Source organism: Symphalangus syndactylus, chromosome 23 (genome assembly GCF_028878055.3).
Source record: "Symphalangus syndactylus isolate Jambi chromosome 23, NHGRI_mSymSyn1-v2.1_pri, whole genome shotgun sequence".
In the NCBI taxonomy this organism is placed as follows: Eukaryota; Metazoa; Chordata; class Mammalia; order Primates; family Hylobatidae; genus Symphalangus; species Symphalangus syndactylus.
Genome location: NC_072445.2, coordinates 39,983,959 through 40,001,126, shown reverse-complemented (window position 1 = coordinate 40,001,126; position 17,168 = coordinate 39,983,959). Strand labels below are relative to the sequence as shown.

The 17,168-nt window shown below is 53.6% G+C and overlaps 4 protein-coding genes across 12 annotated transcripts in view; 1 reads left to right on the top strand and 3 right to left on the bottom strand.

Moving 5' to 3' along the window:
• Nucleotides 1-245: 245 nt before the first annotated feature.
• LY6G6C (lymphocyte antigen 6 family member G6C) lies at nucleotides 246-4,529 on the bottom strand. Of its 2 annotated transcripts, XM_063633235.1 has the most exons (4): nucleotides 3,976-4,529; nucleotides 3,347-3,799; nucleotides 1,820-1,930; nucleotides 246-1,023 (listed from the first exon to the last, which is right to left on the bottom strand). In XM_063633235.1, exons 2-4 carry the CDS (start codon nucleotides 3,426-3,428, stop codon nucleotides 809-811), a joined length of 408 nt encoding a protein of 135 aa, XP_063489305.1. In that variant the 5' UTR covers nucleotides 3,429-3,799; nucleotides 3,976-4,529; the 3' UTR covers nucleotides 246-808. The 2 variants fall into 2 exon arrangements, with proteins under 2 accessions (XP_063489305.1, XP_055120012.1); XM_055264037.2 differs by having other exon boundaries at nucleotides 3,347-4,529.
• A 564-nt stretch (nucleotides 4,530-5,093) lies between these two features.
• Nucleotides 5,094-7,187, top strand: MPIG6B (megakaryocyte and platelet inhibitory receptor G6b). 5 transcript variants are annotated; one of them, XM_055263844.2, is made up of 6 exons: nucleotides 5,094-5,154; nucleotides 5,349-5,696; nucleotides 5,852-5,942; nucleotides 6,313-6,353; nucleotides 6,491-6,570; nucleotides 6,701-7,187. In XM_055263844.2, exons 1-6 carry the CDS (start codon nucleotides 5,094-5,096, stop codon nucleotides 6,803-6,805), a joined length of 726 nt encoding a protein of 241 aa, XP_055119819.1. In that variant the 3' UTR covers nucleotides 6,806-7,187. The 5 variants fall into 5 exon arrangements, with proteins under 5 accessions (XP_055119819.1, XP_055119818.1, XP_055119820.1 ...); XM_055263843.2 differs by having other exon boundaries at nucleotides 6,472-6,570; XM_055263845.2 differs by lacking the exon at nucleotides 5,852-5,942 and having other exon boundaries at nucleotides 6,472-6,570.
• Nucleotides 7,188-9,181: 1,994 nt separating this feature from the next.
• DDAH2 (DDAH family member 2, ADMA-independent) lies at nucleotides 9,182-12,632 on the bottom strand. 4 transcript variants are annotated; one of them, XM_055263744.2, is made up of 7 exons: nucleotides 12,206-12,632; nucleotides 11,019-11,379; nucleotides 10,800-10,899; nucleotides 10,601-10,674; nucleotides 10,322-10,441; nucleotides 9,690-9,839; nucleotides 9,182-9,500 (listed from the first exon to the last, which is right to left on the bottom strand). In XM_055263744.2, exons 2-7 carry the CDS (start codon nucleotides 11,313-11,315, stop codon nucleotides 9,384-9,386), a joined length of 858 nt encoding a protein of 285 aa, XP_055119719.1. In that variant the 5' UTR covers nucleotides 11,316-11,379; nucleotides 12,206-12,632; the 3' UTR covers nucleotides 9,182-9,383. The 4 variants fall into 4 exon arrangements, with proteins under 4 accessions (XP_055119719.1, XP_055119720.1, XP_063489300.1 ...); XM_055263745.2 differs by lacking the exon at nucleotides 12,206-12,632 and adding an exon at nucleotides 11,617-12,134; XM_063633230.1 differs by lacking the exon at nucleotides 12,206-12,632 and adding an exon at nucleotides 11,838-12,134.
• Nucleotides 12,633-12,735: 103 nt separating this feature from the next.
• Nucleotides 12,736-17,168, bottom strand: part of CLIC1 (chloride intracellular channel 1) — an 8,418-nt gene continuing 3,985 nt past the window's right edge. The window contains exons 2-6 of the mRNA XM_055263748.2: nucleotides 16,613-16,722; nucleotides 16,291-16,416; nucleotides 16,025-16,131; nucleotides 14,357-14,538; nucleotides 12,736-13,144 (exon numbers count right to left, since the gene is read on the bottom strand). Of these exons, the coding sequence (XP_055119723.1) occupies nucleotides 12,983-13,144; nucleotides 14,357-14,538; nucleotides 16,025-16,131; nucleotides 16,291-16,416; nucleotides 16,613-16,722 (687 nt within the window). The 3' untranslated portion in view covers nucleotides 12,736-12,982. The remainder of the gene's footprint in view (nucleotides 13,145-14,356; nucleotides 14,539-16,024; nucleotides 16,132-16,290; nucleotides 16,417-16,612; nucleotides 16,723-17,168) is intronic.

The following is a 17,168-nucleotide window of genomic DNA, read 5'->3' as shown; positions in this document are numbered from 1 at the left end:
CTAACCAGGCCAGGTGAGGCCTTTGAGTCTAACCTGAGAGAAACTGAAGAAACAGGGTCTCAGGCCCCATCCCCATGTGCCTCTCCTATCCTTTCTGGAGAGCCCTCAAGCCAGGCTGCACCTTCTTCTTGGCAATACATCAGGGGTGTGGCCTAAATTTAGGATATGAGTTGTTGTGTGCCACCTGGAGACACTGGAAGGGAGGATGAAGACCTGAAAAACCTGTTTCTCCATTTGCCCCAGCCCAGCCTCCCAGGGAACCTCCCTGAAGGATTCCTGTGTAAGGGAGGGAGATTGAGAGTATTATTTCCTGGGAGATGACCTGACCCTTAGGTCTTCTTATAATAAATGTACATTTTATCAGACTCAGATATTTATTACTCAAAACGGAAATAGGTGAGTATGGGGGACGGGGTACGTATGGGAGCCTGGGTTTGGGGAGTCAGCTCTGTACAGTGAGGTCATCAGGTCTTTGTGGGAGCCTTCATTGCGGACAAGACAGAAGCCCCATTGCAGGCCCAGATCCCAATCCCTCCTCAAGTAGGGGACAGTAGAGTGGAGGAAGCAAAGTAGGGAGCCCTTCTAGGAGCCAATGGAGGCCCTGGAAGGAAGTGGGAAGGGACCCAGAAAAAGCAGAGTGAAGGGTGTGAGGTGGGAAGGATGGATGAGGAGACCACTCGGAGCAGTGTTTAATTAAAGAAATGGGAGCTAGGGAGAGACCATTCTGTAAAGCCAGGGGATACAGAGACACAGGGAGAGAGGCTCAGGCCAAGGCAGGTGGGAGGAGGGGCAGCCAATGGAATGAGTCTCAGTGCAGCAGCCAGAGGCCAAGGCCAGCCAAGGAGGTAAGGAAGACAAGGCCCAGGGTTGGAGTGGGCCGGGGGCCTGCGCTGTTGCAGTTGTCCTTGTTGCAGCAGGTGGTGTTATATGTCAGGCCCAGCTTGCGGTTGGTTTGGTTGAAGGCCTCCTGACAGGGCTCTTCTGGTGTGCCACAGCGCAGATTGGAGAAAACCCACATCTTACCTAGGGATGGGAACGGGCAGGGAATCAGCCAGGATGGGTACCTGGCATGCCTGTGTCCACCTCCCCACCCCATCCACTCACCTAGGCTTCCTTCCTTCCCAACTCTGTCCCTGGCCCTCCCCTTCTCTTTTCTCAGTCTGATCTTCCTTCTGCATGTCCTTACCCACCACTCCCCCAGTCCTGGTTCTATCACTTTCTGGCCATAAGGCCTTGGACCTGTTACTGTCTCTGTTTTTTGTTTTGTTTTGTTTTTTGTTTTCAAGACAGAGTCTCACTCTCGCCCAGGCTGGAGTGCAGTGGTGCCATCTCAGCTCACTGCAATCTCCGCCTCCCAGGTTCAAGGGATTCTCCTGCCTCAGCCTCCGGAGTAGCTGGGATTACAGGCGCCCACCACCATGCCTGGCTAATTTTTGTATTTTTAGTAGAAATGGGGTTTCACCATGTTGGCCAGGCTGGTCTTGAACTCCTGACCTCAAGTGATCCAACCACCTTGGTCTCCCAAAGTGCTGGGATTACAGGCATGAGCCACCATGCCCGGCTGTGTTACTGTCTCTTTTTGAGGATATTTTCTCAATATAATAATAGCACCCACATTACAGGGTTGTCATGAACATTAATTGAAAAAGAGGCATGCAAAGACATAGGATGTTGCCTGGCACTCAACCATCTTTGGCCAAATATTATCATTGCTATAATCCTCTGCTACTCCATCTCAGTCTTAGACCCATTTGGGCCTCAGTCCTGGCCATAGAGTCTCCCACCTCCCTGCTCACCCCACTAAGGAAGGGGATGTTACCAAGGTATGCATGTGTTGTCAGGCATTGCTGTCCTGGCTCCAGGCGGCAGGACTGCCGGTCCACACAGCCCAGCACAGGGACCTTGTAGCAGGAGTGACAGCGAATGTCAGCTGAGAAGACACAAGTCAGGCTGAGGTGATGGGGTCTCTGACTTACCTGGGGATAAGCTGAGCTGGGGGCGGGGGTGGAGGGTGGAGAAGAGCCCATCACGTAGGTGCTCCAACCTGTTTGGCTGTTTGGTCTAGCAAGCACAGAGCAGGTGAGTGATGCAGGGAAAATGGAAAGTGGGCGGCAGGTAAGGGTAGAGTTGTTGCTTTGTGAAAGGCCCACGCCCTACATATCTTCCTTCACACCACCCCGTTTGGAGGTGAGTCAAGAGGGATAGAGCTATGAAGAAAAACATGGGGCTGGAGATAGATGGAATGTGAGGAAGATACCATGGGGAAAGAATGTGGGTGGTGAAGGAGGAGATGGAAACTTGAAAGAAGGAGAAATAATAAAAATGAAAATCATGAGGGTTACAACACTGTCAGAAATGCCTTGGAACTTGAGGCTGGCGAGAAAGCCATCTGTGGCCAGCTTTAGCAATTTACAATTTACTCTTCACCTCCTGGAGCTGGCAAGAGTGTGGGAAAAGGAACCAGACCTGAACAGAATCCTCTCACCCCAGTAGCTCTTCAGCAGAAAGGAATGATACCTGACGGACAGATCACCAGATTCCATCTTAGCACCTTATCAAAATGGAGAGGGTGGATACAGAAGGCAGCACCCCAATTTTCCTGCTTCAGTTAATTCAAGGTTTGGGCAGGCAAGATTTGGTGACGCAGGGTCCAAGGGTGGAGGAGCCTGGTAAGTGTATCTCAGTGAAATCCACCTCACCCTGGAGGTGAGTGGCCCAGGTGTCCCCTCTTCAGAAGGCTCAAGAAAACGCTCTATTTCCATGGAGGCTCTTAGATGTCACTGCAACCATCTAGAAAGTTTGTATCCCTGGTATGGGAGGGGGTATGCAACCCAGGAGGGGAGTATCTAGGAAAGGCCATGGCTGAGAGACAGAACATATGAGTCCCTGATGGAGTAGATGGGGAGGGTGGGTTACAAAAGGAGCCTGGGGCTGGATGCCTAGGTCTTTGAGAGGACACCTTACTGAGCACAGCAGATAGAGGAGAAGGCAGGTAAGCTAGACTCTGGAGAGTTGCATATTGAAGTGGGGCTGGTTGGGGAACTGGATACCAGAGTTTCCAAGGAGGAGACACCTTGGAGTGGGGAACAGGGGACCCAGAGCCCTGGCAGGTGAGAGAAATGGGTCTTTTTGGAGGTGGGGAGGATGGATGGAGACCTGGCCTTTTGAGAAATAGAGCAAGGAGGCTGTCATAGGGAAGCCTGGTCTTGGTGGCACAGGAGAGCTGAGCCAGTTGGGGCTGGGGGTGTTGGGATCCCGAGTGGTGGGTAGGGCAGGGAAGTGGGTAGAGCAGGGTGTAAAGGTCCTGACCAGGCAAACCAGGTCTTTGGGGCCCCCAGGTGCTCACCTGAGACCCAGCAGAGCAGAGCAGACAGGGTGAGCAGCAGAAGGGCTTTCATGGCGAGGGTCCTGAGAATGGTGGCAACCATAGCAGCTGATAGAGCAGATTTTCAAGGATCCAGCTCTGGGAGTTGAGTGGCCTTTTTGGAACTTATAAACCCAAAGGCTCCTCCCTTCCCTGCCTCTGGTAGCCCCTCCCTTCCCACTTACTACACAGCTGACCAGAGAAAAGACAAGGGGTGGGAAGGCACTGAGCAGGACTGAGTGGGGAGTAGGGATGGGAGAGAGGGATGGGGGAGGGCAGGTGCCACTAGTGACCAATGCCATTGTGGTTCTTGGTTTCAGGCCAAGATGCCCTTCCTGGCCCCCAGCTAAGAGTCCTGCTGCTCAGTCCTCTGAAGGAGCATCATCAAAGGCCTCTGTGATTTACAGTGTCCATGGTGGTAGCTTCTGCTGGTTCCTGGAAAATGGACAAAAGGATGAGGCCCAAATTAATTGCTGAATTTGGGTCCCTGGGTCCCTGCTGGACATTGATAGGGGCATGCTGGTGGAAATTGGGGGTAGAATGGGTCAAATTAATCTCCATTCAGCCCCCACTCGGTCTTTCCAATGCCTGCCCAGCCATCAGTGAGTCACTGATGGCTTCTGTGATGCCATAGCAGCAGAGGCAGGGGCTGGGGCTACTCATCCAGGAGAGCCACCACAGGTCTGCTAAGTAGGGGCTGCCTCAGGCTCCCATGAAGGTTCTCAGGACGTCACCCATGCTCCACTTGCGCTTGGTGTGGCCTTGTTGCTCCAGTCCAGTGGCAGCAATTGTCCTAGGTGTGGCTGTGTGCACCTGCTCCAAAGCACCTCCCCAATCAAAACCTGCCAACTTGGGCAGGGTACCAAGGCAGGAGGAACAGCATGGGCACAGAGAGGTGAGGTAGAAGCTAAAATAAGAATAGAAATAGTAGGCCGGGTGTGGTGGCTCACGCCTGTAATCTCAGCACTTTGGGAGGCCGAGGTGGGTGGATCACAAGGTCAAGAGATCGAGACCATCCTGGCCAACATGGTGAAACCTCGTCTCTAGTAAAAACACAAAAATTAGTCTGGTGTGGTGTTGTGTGCCTGTAGTCCCAGCTACTCGGGAGGCTGAGACAAGAGACTCACTTGAATCCAGGAGGCGGAGGTTGCAGTCAGTCGAGATTGCACTCCAGCCTGGCGACAGAGCAAGACTCTGTCTAAAAAAAAAGAATAGAAAAGTAATAATAATGACAAGCACTTACATAGTGATCCTATGTATTCTAAGCAGTTTACATGTATTACTTTATTTCGTTATCACAATCCCCTACAAAATAGGGGTTTTTGTTGTTGTGATTTTTGAGACAGGGTCTGGCTGGCTCTGTCGCCCAGGCTGGAGTGCAATGGCCTGATCACAGTTCACTGCAACCTCGACCTCCTGAGCTCAAGCGATCTTCCCTCCTCAGCCTCTTAAGTAGCTGGGATTATAAGCGCGCCTGAAAAGTTAAGCAGGCCAAAGCATTTGTGTAAATGGCCCGAGCACACATTTTAAGTGAGCGCCATTCGAGGACTCCGAGTTTGCCTGCGAGGATTCCCAAAGGGATCTGGGCAGCTGGTGGCCCCGCCCCCTCTCTTATCGGAGCCCCCCAGCCCCTCCGTTTTCCCCACCCCCAACTTCCCTCCGGTCCCCCCACCCCCACCAGCCCCACGCCGCTGATTCACTCGCAGCTTCTCCTCACCACATCCCAACCATGGCTGTGTTTCTGCAGCTGCTACCGCTGCTGCTCTCGAGGGCCCAAGGGAACCCTGGGGGTAAGCGATCCCTGGGAGAGTTGTGATAGACGCAGAGGGGCTGAAGCAAGAAAGGGGCCGCCTAGTAGGGTGGGTTGTGTATGAGAAGATCTAGGGTGGCTGGAGTGCAGAAGAGAGAAGAGAAAGAGGAGACGGGATGGAGGGTCGTCTTGCTCTATGGACCTGCCCTAACCACAGCCTCCGGCCTCTCCTAGCTTCTCTGGACGGCCGCCCTGGGGACCGGGTGAATCTCTCCTGCGTAGGAGTCTCTCACCCCATCCGCTGGGTCTGGGCCCCCAGCTTCCCGGCCTGCAAGGGCCTGTCCAAAGGACGCCGACCAATCCTGTGGGCCTCTTCGAGCGGGACCCCCACCGTGCCTCCCCTCCAGCCTTTCGTCGGCCGCCTACGCTCCCTGGACTCTGGTATCCGGTGGCTGGAGCTCCTCTTGAGCGCGGGGGACTCAGGCACCTTTTTCTGCAAGGGCCGCCACGAGGACGAGAGCCGTACAGTGCTTCACGTGCTGGGGGACAGGACCTACTGCAAGGCCCCCGGGCCTACCCATGGTAGGTCCAGGCCTGTGCGCACAAGGGTACTTACCTCCGATACATACCCGGAGGAGGGAAGAGGGCCTTGGCTGGGGGTTCTTGAGCGGGAGCGCTGGCTCTCCCTCGTCAAACCCCTGACCTCAGCATCCCTCCCCGCCACGCCTTTCCCCCAGGGTCCGTGTATCCCCAGCTCCTGATCCCGCTGCTGGGCGCTGGGCTGGTGCTGGGACTGGGAGCTTTGGGCCTGGTCTGGTGGCTGCACAGGTGAGCAGGAGGGACCCCGCCTCGTTAAATGGGGAGTGACCAGAGGTGGAAGGGGCAGGACCAGAACCTTCGCAAAAGAAAGAGCTAGACCTAGAGCTCTGGTCCTGGCTTGGGGAAGAATGGGAGAGGTCAAAGGTGGGAGCGAGGCCGCTGGCTCGTGGTGGGAGCAAGGTGGGAGCGAGGCCCGCTAGAGGAGATGAGCTGGAAGTGCAGCAGAGTTAGAGCCTGGGCTGGACTGTCGGTGGGGGTAGAGTCTAAGTTGTTTCCGGTCTGAGCCTTCAAGTTGCTGGACTGCCCTTGGCGCGGCGAGTCCCAGGAGAACCAGTGAGACAAGACTGGTGGCTCTCAAAGACTCATATGTCCCTTTCAGGCGCCTGCCCCCGCAACCGATTCGACCACTCCCTAGATTTGGTGAGACTAACTCCACCCCATTTTCTTTCTCCTACACGCCCACTCCCCACCCCTCAATTCCCGAGTCTGAGCCCTTGCTGGGAGCAGACACGTTGGTCACCTTCTTTCCATCCTTCAGCTCTGTCCCCCCCACATAGCTCCACTTGTGAAAACCGAGCCCCAGAGGCCAGTAAAGGAGGAAGAGCCCAAGATTCCAGGGGACCTGGACCAGGAACCGGTAAGGGCATGGGGATGGGACGGGGATGGCCAGAATCTCTGAGGAAAATGGACCAAAAAAAAAAAAAAAAGGCCTGAACCCCAAGGCAGACTGTGGAGACCATCTTGTCTTCCTCCCCTTCCTCCTCCAGAGCCTGCTCTATGCGGATCTGGACCATCTAGCCCTCAGCAGGCCCCGCCGGCTGTCCACAGTGGACCCTGCTGATGCCTCCACCATCTATGCAGTTGTAGTTTGAAGGGAAGCCCTTACTCCAAACCTCCCAAGCCAGGGGATCCCAGCTCCCCATAATCCCTCTCCCCTCCTCGGTCCCTCACCTGGAAGAGGAAGGCACCATGGTATAGAAATAAGCGCTAAACTGGGAGTTGGGAGACCTGGGTTCTAGGCTGTCTCTGCCACTGATCTTACTTCTAAACTTACTCCCGTCTCTCCTATAACCTCCATGTCTCCCTCACCACCAGTGTCCTCTCTATACCCAATCAAGCCCTAGCTCCTATCTTTTTTTTTTTTTTTGAGACAGAGTCTCGCTCTGTTGCCCAGGCTGGAGTGCAGTGGCACCATCTCCCTCACTGCAAGCTCCGCCTCCCAGGTTCACGCCATTCTCCTGCCTCAGGCTCCTGAGTAGCTGGGACTACAGGCGCCCGCCACCATGCCTGGCTAATTTTTTGTATTTTTAGTAGAGATGGGGTTTCACCATGTTAGCCAGGATGGTCTCAATCTCCTGACCTCATGATACGCCTGCCTCGGCCTCCCAAAGTGCTGGGATTACAGGCGTGAGCCACCATGCCCGGCCTCCTAGCTCCTATCTTAAGACATCAATAACTCCCAGACAGTTGCCTTATCTCTTCCCTTCCCTTCACGGTCAAGCTTTGGAACCAGGGGCATACACCTGACTCTTCCATTTTCTTCTCCTTCACTTTGTCCCCACTGCTCATCTGTTGAAATTGCTCTCCATAAGGTTGCCAGTGACGTCCTAATAGCCACACCCGGTAGACATTTTCAGCATTCATCTGGTTTGGCCTCTGATTACTCCATTCTCCTCTGCAAATGACACCCAGAACTCTCTCTGGCTCAGATCTCAGATTTGGGATTAACAAACTTCCCCTTAGGCCGGGCGCGGTGGCTCACGCCTGTAATCCCAGCACTTTGGGAGGCCGAGACGGGCGGATCACAAGGTCAGGAGATCGAGACCATCTTGGCTAACACGGTGAAACCCCATTTCTACTAAAAATACAAAAAATTAGCTGGGCGTGTTGGCGGGCGCCTGTAGTCCCAGCTACTCCAGAGGCTGAGGCAGGAGAATGGCGTGAACCCAGGAGGCGGAGCTTGCAGTGAGCTGAGATCACGCCACTGCACTCCAACCTGGGGGACACAGCAAGACTCCGTCTCAAAAAAAAAAAAAAAACAAAAAACTTCCCCTTAGACATTCTGCCTGACTGACCTCAGGCATTTTGCACTCCGAATGTCAAACCCAACTCACTGTCATCTCTGAAGCTGCTCACTTAATTCTCCTCTGTATTTCTCTTTAACAACCCAGTAGCCCAACCCAGAAACTGGGAGTCACGCAGACCTCCTTTCTCTCTTACTCCCACACAATGAGCCATAAAGTCCAGTCTTTCTATCTTAACATCACTGTCAAACCCACACTGTATTCCATGGCCAGCGCTGCCACGTGAATGTACTCTGCTCACTTCCTTCCTGGATTACCCATAGCCCCACCTCATCCTCCTACCCTTGCTTTCCTCCCTGAAGTCAGAGAGATCCTACTCAAGAGATAACTGCTCCTGACAGCCCTTATTACAGAACTGAAGTACTCTCCTTAGCTTCAGCTCTGTGCCCACGTGCCTTGGCTTTGGATACAAGGTACTACAGCACTTTGTCCACTCTCCAGGCTTACCTCTGTCATTCCACATGCACATCTTAGAAAGTGCCAGCCTTAGAGAATTCTCCCTAGCCCCAAAATGTCTTTGCCCAGTGCAATTCCTTCTTTCTGTATTGCCCGTTTCCCTCCTCCACACTATCTGCCTGGCTAATTCTTATTTATCCTCAGTTCAAGTGTGGCCTTTTCTGGGAAGCTGACCCTCCTTGCCCACCCCTTGCATATACTTTGATGCCCTAGGGCGCACCCCCTTTATTTCCCTCATAGAAACAGCCTTCTGTAAATTGTTCCATGACAACCTGTATTTCAATTTGTAAGAAATTTGCAAGTACTGTGAGCTCCCCAACGTTAGGAGACTGACCCTTTTGATATCATTGCTAAGCCTCAGTAAATGAATGAATGAAAATGAATGTCCCTAGAAGTGTCATTTCTTTTTCTTTATCAAATAGGGGCGGACTGGTAATCTACCAGTCTCTGAATCATCTGACATTTAGATAAATTCAGTGAGCAATCCACCCATACACTCTTTTCTCTGCCCTGGACACACTTCCCATGATAGAAATTCTGTCTTGTCCATCTTGTGCTCAAGTACCTCCAATATGGTTGGGCAAAGAGTTGGTAAGTACCTAACAAGATTTTTGAATGAGAGGCGTTCTTCCCTGCACTGACCCCAACCTCAGGTTTCAGCCCTGCCCTATCCCTTTGCCCCAGTAAGACACCAGTCACAGCCCAGTCTAAAAGGTCAATTCTATTTTATTGGTTCTGAGAGGGAGGATTCACCCAGTGGACCCTATCCTTTTCCCTACACTCTCCCCTCCCCCCATATTGAGGCTCTCTCCCAACTACTGCCTACTCAGCATTCTCTATCTAACCCTCCTTCCCCTTCTACTCCCTATACTATCCTACCCCTGGCCAGCAGTACCCCAAGGCCAGGCCCTCAGCTGTGGGGGCGTGTGCTGAGCACCAAGCAGAGGGAGCTGAGCCCGGCGCCAGCCTTCTCCAGTTCTGAGCAGGACACAGGTACCAGGGTGACATCAGAGAGCTTCTGCAGTGCCTGCACAGGGAGGACATGGAGTGGGGAGAGGGGAGTGAGACCTCAGGCTGAGCCAGGCCACTCTTCCAGCCAGCTCAGAGTGGCCCCACCCAGGCTTCTAGAGAAGGTACCCGTCCTTCCTCCCACTAGGAAAGCCTGAAACTCTTTTCTCTGATGGTGCTTGGTGTTGGAGTTCCTGCCCTCTCTCACCTCCTGGCTGTTGGGCAGATCCCCACCTCCACGGTGCAGGAGGAAAGGGGGCACACCAGGTAACCCAGGACGAAGAAAGAGACAGTCAGCAGCTGCGTCATCTGGGAGGGTCAGGGAGGCATATGGGTGATCTGTCAGCACTGCCATTGCCTAGAGGAAAGAGGAAGTGTTTGAGTCTCAGAACCTCTCCACAGCTGAGTCCGCCTGCTCAACCACCACTAGGGCTGGGGACAGGCTGACATTTGTGGAAAATAATGACAGCAAGCACATAGAGCTTACTATATGTCAGACACTAAGTACTTTAGTTACCTTTGCTAATTTCCACCTTGGAATCACATGCAGTTATTTTCAACCCCCTACCTTCCACAGCCCCTCCCCTTATCTGTCCTACCCATCCTTAGAGTCACAGTTTAGGTGCCACCTTTGGGGTTTCCTGAAACTCCGGAAGAGCAAATTAATCACCCCTGTTCCCAGTCCTGCTGTTGTAACTTCTTATTGACTCGTGTGTTCTTTCATATAAGATGGACAGCCCAATGAGGGCAGGGGTTGGGGCTAATTTCCTAAGCCTCCCAGCTCCCGGCCTCCCGGGCCCAGAACCGCGCCCACTTTCGTTGGCCCCGCCCCCTCCTCACCCGGACAGCCTTTTGGGCAGCGTCGCTGCTGCCTGCCACAACAGTGCGAGGTCCCCCCATGCCGCAGAGACCGCGCAGGTGGGAGGGACCCGAGACTGGCACAGTGGAGACGGCGAAGTCCTAGGGAGGGCGAGGGTAGGTATTCAGGGGCGCGGGAGGGGTGATGGGATATCCTCAAACATAGGCTGCTTTCTGCCTTTCATATCCTCAGCGGGATCCCAGGCCCTTCCAGCCCCCACCTGCACCCCGCTCCCTCCCTAGGCTGGTCCCGCTCCGCACCCGGAACGTGTCCGCCACGATCTCAGCTCCTCGGTGATTGGTCCATTTGGAGAGGCCTACGAAAAACTCCCGGCCTGAGTCCGGGAGGCCGCGGAGGTTTGAGGGCGGGAGTGAGTTGAAAACAAGGCTCCAGACGGCCAAGTCTCCCAAACTCTACTTCCCTGTGCCAAGACCCAGGGGTACCTCCCCCCAGCCTCACCGGTGAAGAGAACGTCAGTGCCATCCAGCGTCGCGTTCTCGTCTCCTATTTCCACAATTCGGAGCCCCAGGTCTTGCAGGGCTTTGCGGACTCCATCGACCTTAGGATAGGAGAAGAGGGCACGCAGCTGTGACACCCCCATCCCCAATTCTTCCCCAAAGCCCCGACATCCAGCTCCTCCTGCCCTTCCCCATACCACACCCGCGCCATGACGCTCACCTCTGGCCTACGAGCGGGACTCCAGGGCCGCGTGATTAGGGCCGTGTCCCCTTGGATCACGGCCGTGTCGCCAAGCAGCGGTCCTAGCGGCAACGACTCCTCAGGTGGCAGTTCTAGCAGCTGTAGCCCCAGTCGTTGCCTCAGTTTACCTCCCAGCACCCCGTGCTCCCTTTGTGCTTTGGCCAGATCCAGAGCGGGAAGGCCAGCCCCAGCACCTTCCCCCGACGCCAGGCTCTCTGGGACTCCCCGGATCAGGGCATGGGAGCAGCGGCCCAGCCCCTCCCCCGGCGTCCCCATCCCATCCACACAGACGCCCCCTCCAACCGCTCGGATTTCTTAGTTTTCTTGTTTCTTCACCTGTCTGGGAGAAGAAACAGAAAAGGAGGAGACAGAGAAAAAGACATGCAGACAAGGGCGTTGGGGGTGGTTAAGAGCGCCCAGGTCTTCCTCCTGCCATCTCTAGGCGTCCCTCCCACTCCGCCCCACCCCCTCCAGACCTTCCGCTCCTGTCGACCCCACTCTACCCAGCACCCTCAGGGGTCAGATTCTTTAAGAGGAGCCTGAGGAACAAAGCTAAGGTCTCTAATCTCCAAAACACCTGTTGCCCCTGCTTGGGGGCTTCGTGAGGTCCCTGTCGGGCGCCCCTCTTGGCAGCCACTAGGATGCGCTCACTCCCCAAAAATGCAGCAGCCCCGCCCCCTTAACCCTCAGCTGCTCGCTACGGCAGGGACTTGAAGTCCGGCCCGGGACCCGCAGGGGTTATGGGACAGAAGGAGAAAGCTGGAGAGGCAGGGGCTGGGGGATGGAAGTCCTGAATACCCGAACGAGAAGGGAGAGAGGTAGGTAGGAAGGGAGGAGTTCGAGCCTAAGGATTTAAGCACCCTCTCTCCGCCCTGGATGGTCACGCTGCCCCTAGCACGACCTAGTATAAACCAGACCGAGTCCCGAAGGACTGGGAGAGGTCTAAAGCGAAATACGAGGGGCGGGGAAACAGGGGGCGTGGTTCCGGGGCGCTGGCACTACTCCCGGCTCCAGGACCCGGTTCCCTGTCTATGTCCCAAAGTCCACCCCGCCTAGCTCCGCGCCCAAATGCCGGCTCTCCATACTCTCTGTCCGGTGCAGGCATGGGCCCGGCACCCCCAAACTCCGGCCCCCATACTGTTCAGGGCCCCCCACCCAAGACTCACCTCCAGCGGCCACCCCCACTCCTGTCGCGCTGTGATCTCGGCTGGAGCCCCACCCCCCCGAGGACGGAGTTGGTGGAGAAGGGAGTCCCCGTCTTCAAGCCTCGGGGACTGGGAGCTCTGGCTTTTAGGGGGTCCTTGGGTAGGCGAGCTCATGTACTACGATGGGGCGGGGGCGCGACGCTCTGGCGGCTCCGGGGCATTGTCTAAGCGGGACGGGGCGGGGCTTCTCCGGGCCACGCCCATTCCGCCCTGCTAAGCCGCGCCCATTACCTCCAGACTGCGCCCCCCTTGCCAGAAATCGGCACCGCCCAGCGAGCGCTGCCCAGGCCCACCCAGATCTGGCCGGCCCTGGCGGCGGCTGCAAATGCCTCGTAGACCTCAGAACAGCGCAACGGCGGACCGGCACAAAAAATAGCCCCACCACAAACATTTCCCTTCTTAATTCCTGGCTTCTGCCCTGAGCTCAAGATCACTGACCCACCCCTCATTCCATGTCACCCACACTTCAAACCCCCATTGCGTAAAAACACTTGATTTTTATTCTGTATTTTATTACTGAAATATGTTGTCCTACCCATCCCACCCCACAATAAAAATATGACCCAGGCCCCCCATTTCTTTCCCTCATCCCCTCTTCCACCACACCATCCCGGAACAAGCGCTCCAGGATTCCCTGCCCACTGGCCATTTTGGAGTGTGTCCATTGGGTAGCAATGCGGAAACCACCAGGGCCTTTGTGGAGAAAACGGAGGGGGTTGAGGGAGTCCCAGGAGGGGCTTATTTGAGGGCCTTGGCCACTTGCTCGTAGGCGAGCTCGATCTCCTCATCATCTGGACAGGTGGAAGCGAATTCTTCCCGGGCATAGGCATTGCTCAAGTACCGATGCACTCCCCGGAAGGCCTCGGGGATGGTGAATCCCCGGTACTTCTTACACACCACCTGAGGATGGGGAGAGGAGAGGGACCAACATGTTAGCCCCAGAGAAGCCATGGCTTTCCCTTCTCCCCAGGCCGACATGATAAAACCAGCTCAACTCCTCACTGTCTTGTACTATTGTTAGCCCTCCTTTTCACTTACTGAAATCCTGGCTTTTAATAACCAGCCATTTTTCCTGAGTTTTTAAAACTTGAGATATAACTTACATATCATAAAATTCTCCTCTTGTATTTCCACAGTGACTTTTTTCCCCCTATACCACTTCAGGCACTGACACAAGTAACTTTTGTCTCTATATTTTTCATCAGACTTTTTTTTTTGAGACGGAGTCTTGCTCTGTCACCCAGGCTAGAGTGTAATGGCGCGATCTTGGCTCACTGCAACCTCTACCTCCCAGGTTCAAGTGATTCTCCTGCCTCAGCCTCCCAAATAGCTGTGATTACAGGTGCCTGCCACCATATACAGCTAATTTTTGTAATTTTAGTAGAGCTGGGGTTTCACCATGTTGGCCAGGCTGGTCTCGAACTCCTAACCTCAGGTGGTCCACCAGCCTTGGCCTCCCAAAGTGTTGGGATTATAGGCGTGAGCCACTGTGCCCAGCCTATCTGACTTTTCATCATATATTCTTAACTTTCATGTGAATATTTTATTGTCTCAGATAAACCCTTTGAGAGCAAGGCCCAGTCACCATACACTTGTGTATCTTTCAATGCTTAGTACACAGATGTTCACTACATAGTTGTGTGGCAGACTGACGTCGGGCCCATGCTGCATAAACTAAACCATAGCTTTGAGACTATGACAAAAACATGGGAACCAGCAGTTTTGATCTTCCACAAGAGGAAGTGAAGACTAAAGCTATAAAGAAAGTTAAAGCTTTGACTTTAGGAAAAGCCTGCTCTGTCTAATCTGGGAATTTGGCAGTGATACCCAGACAGGAAGAGCATTCTTCAAAAGTAATACTGGGATGTATTCCTCTTTGCTAATCTGTTTGCACCCACGACTTATATCATGGAATATAATTATCTCAAGCAGTGGTCTTGCCAGCAATGACTGCCGCAAAGGACTGGGGTGGGGTCTGCCATTGGTAGCAATTTATGAAAACCACCCTAAGAAAGAAACCGTCTTTAGAGTGGTTGTCAGGGGAAGCCCATGTGGGAGCTCCTTAAAGGGCCATCCCAGTGGTCATCCTCCCCTCTCGCAATAACCACACACCTGTACTATGTGTAACTTTGGCAACAGGTTGCAGTCAGCCAGGGTGAGCTCGTTGCCATCCAGAAACTTCCTCTGAGAGACACCTTCATCTTCAGCACTGGTTTCATCCACTTCTTCTGGGAGGGCGGATGTTAAGTAATTGTCTAAAACCTTCAGGGCTTTCAGGAGTCCCTTCTCCAGATCTGTGCAAGAGAGGGAATTGATTAGAACTTCAGGAAAAGATTGACATAGTCCAAAAGGGCCCGTTGGGGGTGGATACTAATGGTGAGTCCAAAATAATAATAGCTAACACTCATGTAGTTACTTTTCTATGTGTTATTCTAAGCACTTTACATTTTATTTTATTTTATTTTATTTTATTTTATTTTATTTTATTTTAGACGGAGTCTTGCTCTGTTGCCCAGGCTGGAGTGCAGTGGCATGATCCCGGCTCACTGCAACCTCTGCCTCCCAGATTCAAATGATTCTCCTGCCTCAGCCTCCTGAGTAGCTGGGATTACAGGTGCCTGCCACCACACCTGGCTAATTTTTGTATTTTTTTAAGTAGAGACCAGTCATGTTGGCCAGGCTGGTCTCCAACTCCCAAACTCAGGTGATCTGCTAGCCTCGGCCTCCCAAAGTGAGCACTTTACATTTTACAAACTCATTTATATCGCTGGGTGCAGTGGCTCACTCCTGTAATCCCAGCATTTTGGGAGGCTGAGGCAGGTGGATCACCTGAGGTCAGGAGTTCAAGACCAGCCTGGCCAACATGGTGAAACCCTGTCTCTACTAAAAATACAAAAATTAGCTGGGCATGGTGATGCACGTCTGTAATCCCAGCTACTCGGGAGGCTGAGGCAGGAGAACTGCTTGAACCCGGCAGGCGGAGGTTGTAGTGAGCTGATGGCGCTACCGCACTCCAGCCTGGGCGACAGAACCAGACTCCATCTCAAAAAAAAAAAATTATATCAACCCATGAAATAGGTATTGTTATCCTAATTTTGTGGATCTGGAAATGGACTTACAGAGGGGTGAAATAATTGCTCAAAATTATACAGCTAGTTGGATTTGTACTCAGGTAGTCTGGATCTAGAGTGATGACTGTTTTTTTTTTTTTTTTTTTTTTTAGATGGAGTCTCGCTCTGTCATCCAGGCTGGAGTGCAGTGGCGCAATCTCGGCTCACTGCAAGCTCCGCCTCCCGGGTTCACGCCATTCTCCTGCCTTAGCCTCTCCGAGTAGCTGGGACTACAGGCGCCTGCCACCACGCCCGGCTAATTTTTTGTATTTTTAGTAGAGACAGGGTTTCACCGTGGTCTCGATCTCCTGACCTCGTGATCCGCCCGCCTCGGCCTCCCAAAGTGCTGGGATTACAAGCGTGAGCCACCGCGCCCGGCGATGACTGTTCTTAAGCATAACCCTACTCTGCCAGAAAACAGGCCAGCAGCCAACTAATGTCCTCAGTGGGAAAGAAGAGGCTAGGGAACAAATGAGAAAGGCTTAAAAGTCTTGGCCAGTGAAAATGCAGGGAAATATAGAGGTAAAGCAAAAATGGGAAGCTGGGGGAAATTTACCAACATCTGCTTCATCTCCCTGATATCTGAACTTCCAGGTGCCCCTAATGTCTCCTACCTGCTGGGTCCTCTCTATTCCTCCCAGGACCCAGGCCTCTGATCCACAAGACTCACTATCATTGAGTGCTGGGTTTGAATTCTTGATGTAGGCAGAAAATTTGGCAAATATGTCCAGCCCAGCTGTGTTGGACTCAGGGTTCAGAGCTGCCAGCTTGGGGTACCTGAAAGACAATGGGAAAAATGAGGTAAGATGTCTTCCTGGGAGGAACCTCAGCTAGCTTCCCCGCACCAGCCCCACCACCATCTCTGTTTTCCATTTCTGCAAACTGTTTCCCAGAATCTCCCTGCTCCACCTCTCCACTTTCTGAGTGCCCCTGTACCTGGGAGGGCACAGCACTGCCTCCAGAAATTCCTCAATCTTGTTGGTGTCTGTGTGCACTTCAGTGCCATACAGCAGGAATGGGAGCTGCCCCCCTGGGCACAGCTTCTGCACTGTCTCGGTCCGCCTGGAGAAAGGATCAGGCATCAGGACTGGAAATGGGGGTCAGGGAGAACCAGAAAGGGGGAATGGAGGACGTGGGATAACAAAGGGACTCCAGGGGGAGGGCAAAAATGTTCACGACAGAAGGACTTGGGTGGGTGAGTGTGTGTTTGCACACATGTGTACACAAGGGGTGTTTCAAGGAACAGAAGCAGGCCTACCTTTTGGTGTCAACGGTGGTAACATTGAAGGTGACTCCCTTGAGCCACAGTACCATGAACAGTCTCTGGGAGAACGGGCAGTTCCCAATCTTGGCCCCATCACTGCCAGCCTGAAAAGCAAACCCAACCCAAGGTTATGCCTGGTGCACCCCACCCATCCCTAGGCCAGTCCCTGCATTCCCACTCCCAGACCAGCTGTTTTCTGCCTAGTCATGACACATACACTGTCCCCTCACTATGGGCTCTTCGCCCTTGGGCCTGGGTCAAACCTAAGGCAGATCAATGGGAAATTGTTTTGCAAAGGCAGGTTTCTGGTTCCCCAGACACTGAGGACAGGTGGGAGGTAGGTAGAGGAAGGGGGTCCTGGAGAACTTGGGAGGATCTGAATCCTAGAGAGCGAAGGGTGTGAAACTTCAGCGAGGCCAGAGTTGTAGGCTAGAAGCCTGGATTTCTGGGTTCCTGAAGGGAGTACAGTCTGAAGACAGAAGAGGTGGGGTGGGGTTTGGGAGCCAGAGCTTTGGTTCTCTACACCTCCAATCCAAGCTGTCTTTGGGTG